This window comes from Trichomycterus rosablanca, chromosome 11 (genome assembly GCF_030014385.1).
Source record: "Trichomycterus rosablanca isolate fTriRos1 chromosome 11, fTriRos1.hap1, whole genome shotgun sequence".
Classification (NCBI taxonomy): domain Eukaryota; kingdom Metazoa; phylum Chordata; class Actinopteri; order Siluriformes; family Trichomycteridae; genus Trichomycterus; species Trichomycterus rosablanca.
Window position 1 is genome coordinate 29,237,351 of NC_085998.1, and position 9,698 is coordinate 29,247,048.

General features: G+C 42.0%; 1 protein-coding gene across 1 annotated transcript; it reads right to left on the bottom strand.

The window, feature by feature from the left end:
- Positions 1–4,304: 4,304 nt before the first annotated feature.
- On the bottom strand, positions 4,305–6,173 carry c11h15orf61 (chromosome 11 C15orf61 homolog). The gene is made up of 2 exons (XM_063004671.1): positions 5,681–6,173; positions 4,305–4,543 (listed from the first exon to the last, which is right to left on the bottom strand). The coding sequence occupies exons 1-2, from the start codon at positions 6,021–6,023 to the stop codon at positions 4,416–4,418; spliced, it is 471 nt and encodes a 156-aa protein (XP_062860741.1). The 5' UTR covers positions 6,024–6,173; the 3' UTR covers positions 4,305–4,415.
- Positions 6,174–9,698: the final 3,525 nt, after the last annotated feature.

A 9,698-nucleotide genomic window follows, 5' to 3' on the forward strand; every position in this document is an offset into this window, starting at 1 on the left:
TGGAAAAGGGTTTCGTTAATGAGTGGAAAAGGGTTCCGTTAAGGACTGCGTGTGGGTTGGAGGAGGCGTGAGCAGCAATATACCCTCAACTGCAAAAAAAATGGGGATCCCCCAGCAGCAAAAATTGACTGCACTAAATTGGGAGAAAATGTGAGAAAAACGCATAAAATATACAGTATATATACAGTGTATGCCAAAACAGCCCTGCAACTGTGATGCACTGTATATTCTGACACCTTTCTATCAAAACCAGCAGTAACTTCTTCAGCAATTTGAGCTACAGTAGCTCGTATGTTGGATCGGACCACACGAGCCAGCCTTCGCTCCCCACGTGCATCAATCAATGAGCCTTGGCCGCCCATGACCTTGTCGCCGGTTTACCACTGTTTCTTCCGTGGACCACTTTTGATAGATACTGACCACTGCAGACCAGGAACACCCCCCAGTCGTCTAGCCATCACAATTTGGCCCTCGTCAAACTTTTCCTGCTTGTAACACATCAACTTTGAGGATAAAATGTTCACTTGCTGCCTAATATAGCCCACCCACTAGCAGGTCCTGTGATGAAGAGACAATCAGTTTTATTCACTTCACATGTAAATGGTCATATGTTATGTTATGCCTGGTCGGTGTATATTTGAGCCAGCAGTAAACCCCATAATAAACTAATGAAGGAACTTAAATTTGAATGTGTTCCAGTCATTCAGCGAATTAAAATGAATTGAAATGTGGATGACATGCAGGATAAAAAGAAAAATAAATAGCGCCATCATAATCGAGCGACAGTGATTTCCTTGCCCTCGGAATTACCCCACGCTAAAAGAAAAGGTGATGAGGTCCATTGATTTGCAAGTAATACACGAAATTATTGCTTGTGTTTAATTGTTACTAAAAGAGGGGCGTTGAGGCCAGGAAATCAAGACCTCTGATAAATGGGCTCAGCAGAATGCTTTAAGGGGCGGACAGGATCAATATATCAGTTTGTCAAACCCAATCTCGGAGGGAACAGCGGGGCTTAGATTCTGCGCTCGAGTCAGCACGGCACGTTATCAGAAATCAAAGGACCCGAGCGTGACCGAGGGAGGGAAAGGGGGCGGGGAGACCGAACGAAGGCCACACTTACTCCATGGTAATTAAAAACCATTTTATCAAGCCTGTCCTTTCAACAACCTCTCCTGCTTTCTATTGTCAACACGGCGGGCAGAGAGTGAGCACTAATTTGACTTTAAATGAATGAACTGAAAGTATTTAAAATTCTGCATTAGCAGGGGAGACTGAGCTAAAGAACAGGCCGATCGCAGCACCTGTGTGCTAATTCGCTATACCTTTAAGGCTCAGGAGCTTCGCCTTTTTCCTTTAGACCAAAACATCTGTCCCATAGCAATTTGTAAAGAAAAACGTCCAACACAAGTAGAACAATTGGCAACACCTTTATAGACCTTTGTTGTTGTTGCAAATAATTTATATATAATATTTAAATTATATATACATATGTATATGTGTGTGTATGTGTGTATATATATATACAGTATATATACTGTATATACAGTGTATCACAAAAGTGAGTACACCCCTCACATTTCTGCAGATATTTAAGTATATCTTTTCATGGGACAACACTGACAAAATGACACTTTGACACAATGAAAAGTAGTCTGTGTGCAGCTTATATAACAGTGTAAATTTATTCTTCCCTCAAAATAACTCAATGTACAGCCATTAATGTCTAAACCACCGGCAACAAAAGTGAGTACACCCCTTAGTGAAAGTTCCTGAAGTGTCAATATTTTGTGTGGCCACCATTATTTCCCAAAACTGCCTTAACTCTGCTGGGCATGGAGTTTACCAGAGCTTCACAGGTTGCCACTGGAATGCTTTTCCACTCCTCCATGACGACATCACGGAGCTGGCGGATATTCGAGACTTTGTGCTCCTCCACCTTCCGCTTGAGGATGCCCCAAAGATGTTCTATTGGGTTTAGGTCTGGAGACATGCTTGGCCAGTCCATCACCTTTACCCTCAGCCTCTTCAATAAAGCAGTGGTCGTCTTAGAGGTGTGTTTGGGGTCATTATCATGCTGGAACACTGCCCTGCGACCCAGTTTCCGGAGGGAGGGGATCATGCTCTGCTTCAGTATTTCACAGTACATATTGGAGTTCATGTGTCCCTCAATGAAATGTAACTCCCCAACACCTGCTGCACTCATGCAGCCCCAGACCATGGCATTCCCACCACCATGCTTGACTGTAGGCATGACACACTTATCTTTGTACTCCTCACCTGATTGCCGCCACACATGCTTGAGACCATCTGAACCAAACAAATGAATCTTGGTCTCATCAGACCATAGGACATGGTTCCAGTAATCCATGTCCTTTTTTGACATGTCTTCAGCAAACTGTTTGCGGGCTTTCTTGTGTAGAGACTTCAGAAGAGGCTTCCTTCTGGGGTGACAGCCATGCAGACCAATTTGATGTAGTGTGCGGCGTATGGTCTGAGCACTGACAGGCTGACCCCCCACCTTTTCAATCTCTGCAGCAATGCTGACAGCACTCCTGCGCCTATCTTTCAAAGACAGCAGTTGGATGTGACGCTGAGCACGTGCACTCAGCTTCTTTGGATGACCAACGCGAGGTCTGTTCTGAGTGGACCCTGCTCTTTTAAAACGCTGGATGATCTTGGCCACTGTGCTGCAGCTCAGTTTCAGGGTGTTGGCAATCTTCTTGTAGCCTTGGCCATCTTCATGTAGCGCAACAATTCGTCTTTTAAGATCCTCAGAGAGTTCTTTGCCATGAAGTGCCATGTTGGAACTTTCAGTGACCAGTATGAGAGAGTGTGAGAGCTGTACTACTAAATTGAACACACCTGCTCCCTATGCACACCTGAGACCTAGTAACACTAACAAATCACATGACATTTTGGAGGGAAAATGACAAGCAGTGCTCAATTTGGACATTTAGGGGTGCAGTCTCTTAGGGGTGTACTCACTTTTGTTGCAGGTGGTTTAGACATTAATGGCTGTATATTGAGTTATTTTGAGGGAAGAATAAATTTACACTGTTATATAAGCTGCACACAGACTACTTTTCATTGTGTCAAAGTGTCATTTTGTCAGTGTTGTCCCATGAAAAGATATACTTAAATATCTGCAGAAATGTGAGGGGTGTACTCACTTTTGTGATACACTGTATATATATATGTGTGTGTGTGTGTGTGTGTGTGTGTGTGTATATATATATACATATATACAGTATGTATATATACATGACAAAGTGAAAACATGTTTTCAGACATTTTTGTAAATCTTTTAAAAATGTAAACATTTAAACATAATAGGTAAATAAGAATTCACACCCTTTGCTATGACGCTCAAAATTTAGCTCAGGTGCATCCAGTTTACACTGATCATCCTTGAGACGCTTCTACAACTTGATTGGAGACCACCTGTGGTAAATTCAGTTGATTGAACATCATTTGGAATGGCACACACTTGTCTATAAAAGGTCTCACAGTTGACAGTGCATATCAGAGCAGAAACCAAGCAATGAAGTCAAAGGAATTGTCTTTAGACCTCCGAGACTGGATTGTGTCAAGGCACAAATCTGGGGAAGGATACAAAAAAATTTCGGCAGCATTGAAGGTCCCGAAAAGCACTGTGGTCTCCATTATTCGGAAATGGAAGAAGTTTAGAACCACCAGAACCCTCCCTAGATCTGGGCACCCGACCAAACTGAGTAATCGGGGAAGAAGGGCCTTGGTCAGAGAGGTGACCAAGAACCCAATGGTCACTAAGGCAGAGCTCCAGTGTTCCCTTGTGGAGATAGGACAACCATCCAGTAGGCCAACCATTGCTAACACACTCCATCATATATATATAAATGTGTGTGTGTGTGTGTGTGTGTATATATACACCGATCATGCATAACCTAATGACCACCTCCTTGTTTCTACACTCACTGTCCATTTTATCAGCTTCACTTACCATATAGAAGCACTTTGTAGTTCTACAATTACTGACTGAAGACCATCTGTTTCTCTGAATGCTTTGTTAGGCCCTTTTCATGCTGAACTTCAATGGTCAGGACTCTCCCAGGACCACTACAGAGCAGGTATTATTTAGGTGGTGGATCATTCTCAGCACTGCACTGACACTGACATGGTGGTGGTGGTGGCCGATTGCAGCACCTGTGTGCTAATTCGCTATACCTTTAAGGCTCAGGAGCTTCACCTCTTCCCTTTATACCATAAATCTGTCCCAGAGCAATTTATAAAGAAAGACGTCCACCACAAGTAGAAAAATGGACTTTTGGAGGGTGAAAGAAGCTTTATTGCAGCATTGACCACTGAGAACCTGTTTAACAAAAATACAGTGCTTCACATCCCACATGAAGGATGAGAAACGATGGCGTGTACCATCAAAACTTGGCACCTTCTACCTCTTTATATGCAAAATAAACAGTCACTGGGCCCGCTGAAGTATGCACGGTTTCTGTTACCCGAGCCACCATCAATGAGCCTAAGCCATACGCCAGACACGGGATACCTGCAAACAAGATGGAGGGATATTATAGCTATTGTACAGTCAAACAATGCTGTTTCTGCTTAAGGATTATAGAATAACACACACTGTACACACACTGGTACACCTTGCTGAACACGGAAACTGATACACAACACGTCCAAAAGTATGTAGACACCTGCCTTAAATCATTTGCTTTACTATGGAGTTGCTTCCCTCTTTGCAGCCATAACAACCTTCACTCTGCTTTAATGGCTTTTGTGACTAATGTTAGACAAACAAGCTCATAATCAACATTCCAATTCATCCCAGTTGTGTTCAGTAGGGTTGAGGTCAAAGATCTGTGCAGGCCACTGGCCATTCCACACCAAATTTGGCAACACCTTTATAGACCTTAGTGTTGCCGCAAATAATTTATATATAATATTTAAATTATATATAATTTTGTTTCTACACTCAGTCCATTTTATAGAAGCACTTTGTAGTTCTACAATTACTGACGGCAGACCATCTGTTTCTCTGCATACTTTGTTAGCCCCCTTTCATGCTGTACTTCAATGCTCAGGACTCTCCCAGGACCACTACAGAGTAGGTATTATTTAGGTGGTGGATCATTCTCAGCACTGCAGTGACACTGACATGGTGGTGGTGTGTTAGTGTGTGTTGTGCTGGTATGAGTGGATCAGACACAGCAACGCTGATGGAGTTTTTAAACCACTGATGAAGGTGTACAAGATGACCAACTCAAACAGCAGCAATAGATGAGCGATCGTCTCTGACTTTACATCTACAAGGTGGACCAACTAGGTAGGAGCGTCTAATAGAGTGGACAGCGAGTGGACACGGTATTTAAAAGCTGTGTCTGATCCACTCATACCAGCACAACACACACTAACACACCACCATCATGTCAGTGTCACTGCAGTGCTGAGAATGATCCAGCACCTAAATAATATCTGCTCTGTAGTGGTCCTGACCATTGAAGAACAGGGTGAAAGCAGGCTAAAAAGATATATAGAGAAATAGATGGACTACAGTTAGTAATTGTAGAACTTCAATGGAGTGGAGCTAATAAAATGCTCAAGCTCGTTGTTATGTGCTCTTTATGTGTCCATGCTGGCACCTAATACAATAGTCACTAGAAGTGTTATCTGTAGAAACCTAGGTTGATGACTTTCAGCATGCTGAAGAAGTTGTTCTCGAAGATCAGGTCCTGTGGGGCAGCTTTGGTACAGTGGTACTTGATGAAGGGGAAAGCTCCAGTTCTCAGGATGTGGTAGTTGGCACCTTGTACCCGCCAGTTAAAGTTGGACAGTCCGAACTGGTCGTTGATGACGGCACTGTAACGAACACAGAACGAGGTCCAGGGTGGCAGATGGCGCTGGGACAGGTGGCATGTCAGCACCTCGGAGGCAGCAGGACGGGGACGGGTGTTCCGAAATGTACTTGGGAAAAGCACAAGCTTTAAAAAACAAGCGTGAATCCTGCGCAGGATTTCTGTCATTGCCTACTGCTTACAAAAGTATTCGGACACCATGCTAATACAGTTATTGCCATTTAAAACTAAATTCACTAAACATGTTTACACATGGTTCACATTGCTGTTCCATAACCCCAATAACAACCGTATTGCCGTAACCACCGTAATCACCGCGCATCCCAAACCGCGTACTACCTTACTAGATAGTGTGTACATCGCTAGGGATGGTGGTAACATTTAGACATACTATGTAGTACGCTAGTACACAATTTGAGACGAAACCTTGGTCCGTCATAAACGTTTGCTTTTACTGTCCGGTCAGAAACAAACGTATAGTCTTGGTTCCGCCTGAATAACACATTTATTCATCTTTATTTATCTTTTATTTAAATTTAAATGCCGTAAATGTACAAGTTAAATGTATGAGAACATACACTTTCGAAATTAATTGGTTCCAAAAAGCTGTTCTTAAGTCAAAATGTTCGTTAGTTAAACCTATTTTTCCCATAAGAAATCATGTAAATAGAATTAATCCGTGCCAGACCTCCCAAACCACCCTTCTTATCTAACCTTTCTAATGTCTTAAATGGTCTTTTTTGTTATAAATACAAGTATATTTTCCCTTAATCTTAAATTATAGAATAGACATTCCTGTAATAAACAATAATAAACAATAATAAACAGTAGTACTGTACTGTACATAAAACACACATCATTTCAATACAGTACGTGTGCTGTACCTTACACTGTAATAAATTCCTTTCTTTTTTTATAAAATGTATCTACCAGAAACAACAATAACTCTCATATTTCTCTATTATTTCCTTCTTTATTTCAATAGTGTTGTATTTTGTAGGTGTAATTGCATGAAAGAAAGAATACTTTACTCAGCGACTTCCTTCTTCTCTCTCACTCACTGTCCCCTCTGTCTGATACACAGTGACAGCTACTGGCAGGAGTAATTATACAACAACAACAAATAGTGATTTTTTTTTTTCACCACTGCGCTTCCTCTGTACATTCTTTGGGGACATTTTAATATTGAATTTTACAAACTATAAAGAAAACACCGGAAAAACACTGTCCGCTGTCCGAATGTTCGCTCACTATATATATATATATATATATATATATATATATATATACAGTGTATCACAAAAGTGAGTACACCCCTCACATTTCTGCAGATATTTAAGTATATCTTTTCATGGGACAACACTGACAAAATTACACTTTGACACAATGAAAAGTAGTCTGTGTGCAGCTTATATAACAGTGTAAATTTATTCTTCCCTCAAAATAACTCAATATACAGCCATTAATGTCTAAACCACCGGCAACAAAAGTGAGTACACCCCTAAGAGACTACACCCCTAAATGTCCAAATTGAGCACTGCTTGTCATTTTCCCTCCAAAATGTCATGTGATTTGTTAGTGTTACTAGGTCTCAGGTGTGCATAGGGAGCAGTTGTGTGCAATTTAGTAGTACAGCTCTCACACTCTCTCATACTGGTCACTGAAAGTTCCAACATGGCACCTCATGGCAAAGAACTCTCTGAGGATCCTAAAAGATGAATTGTTGCGCTACATGAAGATGGCCAAGGCTACAAGAAGATTGCCAACACCCTGAAACTGGGCTGCAGCACAGTGGCCAAGATCATCCAGCGTTTTAAAAGAGCAGGGTCCACTCAGAACAGACCTCGCGTTGGTCGTCCAAAGAAGCTGAGTGCACGTGCTCAGCGTCACATCCAACTGCTGTCTTTGAAAGATAGGCGCAGGAGTGCTGTCAGCATTGCTGCAGAGATTGAAAAGGTGGGGGGTCAGCCTGTCAGTGCTCAGACCATACGCCGCACACTACATCAAATTGGTCTGCATGGCTGTCACCTCAGAAGGAAGCCTCTTCTGAAGTCTCTACACAAGAAAGCCTGCAAACAGTTTGCTGAAGACATGTCAACAAAGGACATGGATTACTGGAACCATGTCCTATGGTCTGATGAGACCAAGATTCATTTGTTTGGTTCAGATGATCTCAAGCATGTGTGGCGGCAATCAGGTGAGGAGTACAAAGATAAGTGTGTCATGCCTACAGTCAAGCATGGTGGTGGGAATGCCATGGTCTGGGGCTGCATGAGTGCAGCAGGTGTTGGGGAGTTACATTTCATTGAGGGACACATGAACTCCAATATGTACTGTGAAATACTGAAGCAGAGCATGATCCCCTCCCTCCGGAAACTGGGTCGCAGGGCAGTGTTCCAGCATGATAATGACCCCAAACACACCTCTAAGACGACCACTGCTTTATTGAAGAGGCTGAGGGTAAAGGTGATGGACTGGCCAAGCATGTCTCCAGACCTAAACCCAATAGAACATCTTTGGGGCATCCTCAAGCGGAAGGTGGAGGAGTGCAAAGTCTCGAATATCCGCCAGCTCCGTGATGTCGTCATGGAGGAGTGGAAAAGCATTCCAGTGGCAACCTGTGAAGCTCTGGTAAACTCCATGCCCAGGAGAGTTAAGGCAGTTCTGGGAAATAATGGTGGCCACACAAAATATTGACACTTCAGGAACTTTCACTAAGGGGTGTACTCACTTTTGTTGCCGGTGGTTTAGACATTAATGGCTGTATATTGAGTTATTTTGAGGGAAGAATAAATTTACACTGTTATATAAGCTGCACACAGACTACTTTTCATTGTGTCAAAGTGTCATTTTGTCAGTGTTGTCCCATGAAAAGATATACTTAAATAACTGCAGAAATGTGAGGGGTGTACTCACTTTTGTGATACACTGTATATATATATATATATATATATATATAGAGAGAGAGAGAGAGAGAGAGAGAGAGAGAGAGAGAGACATTTGGCGTCAACTTGTTCGTGACGTCACGTGTTTCGCGAATTTCTGTTCGTAATCCGAAATTTGTTCGCACGTTAAGTTGAAAAAGATCATTCGGAACCCGAAATGTTCGTATGGTAAACCGTTCGGAACTCAAGGGTCCACTGTATATGCAATACAGTCTTGAGAAGCTTCAATTTACCTGACTGCATGTCTGTAAACTGTAGAAGGAAACCAGCGCACCTATAGGACACACACACAGACACCAAAAGAACATGCAAACTCCACACAGCGGGGAATCTTGCTGTGAGGTGACGGTGCTACCCACTGAGCCACCGTGTCACCCTCTACTTTCAAATTAACCAAACATTTGTTTATCTAAACATAAAGCTTTAAGCAAGCTTTTTTGGTCCATGTCATGAACAGACACAACTGCTTCAGCAACTTCTAATTCATGGCGGATCTGGGTTGTTTTGGGATCACATTTTACCATCTGAACAAATTTGCTCTTAGATTACAGTTTAGTTTTAATGCAATTACAAACATTTATTTCTAACGATGATTTGGGAGCCTAAATTCGTTCAGAGATTTTAACTTCGGTCACCAGATGTGCCCAAATATATTGTACCGTATATTGTATTACTAAAGGTAATCTGCATCATAGTAAGAGACGGTCATAGTGCATGTAAACATATTTAGGTAGGTGGTGTGTACATTTTTCACCAGTTTAAGATGTTTCGAAAATCATATTGCATATTGCATCAGCTTTAGCACAACTACAAGTACCATAGTAATTAGTATCATACTGCCTGAGGTCAACACACTTTTTAAAAAGACAAATACAATAAGAATCGACCAATGATGAGC

Bases quoted from the DNA above. Each gene is read 5' to 3' on its own strand.
- c11h15orf61 (XM_063004671.1), bottom strand. From the start codon at position 6,023: ATGACAGAAATCCTGCGCAGGATTCACGCTTGTTTTTTAAAGCTTGTG. The intron at 4,544-5,680 runs GTTTCTACAGAT...TCTTGTTTGCAG, and splicing joins GCTGAAAGTCATCAACCTAG to GTATCCCGTGTCTGGCGTAT.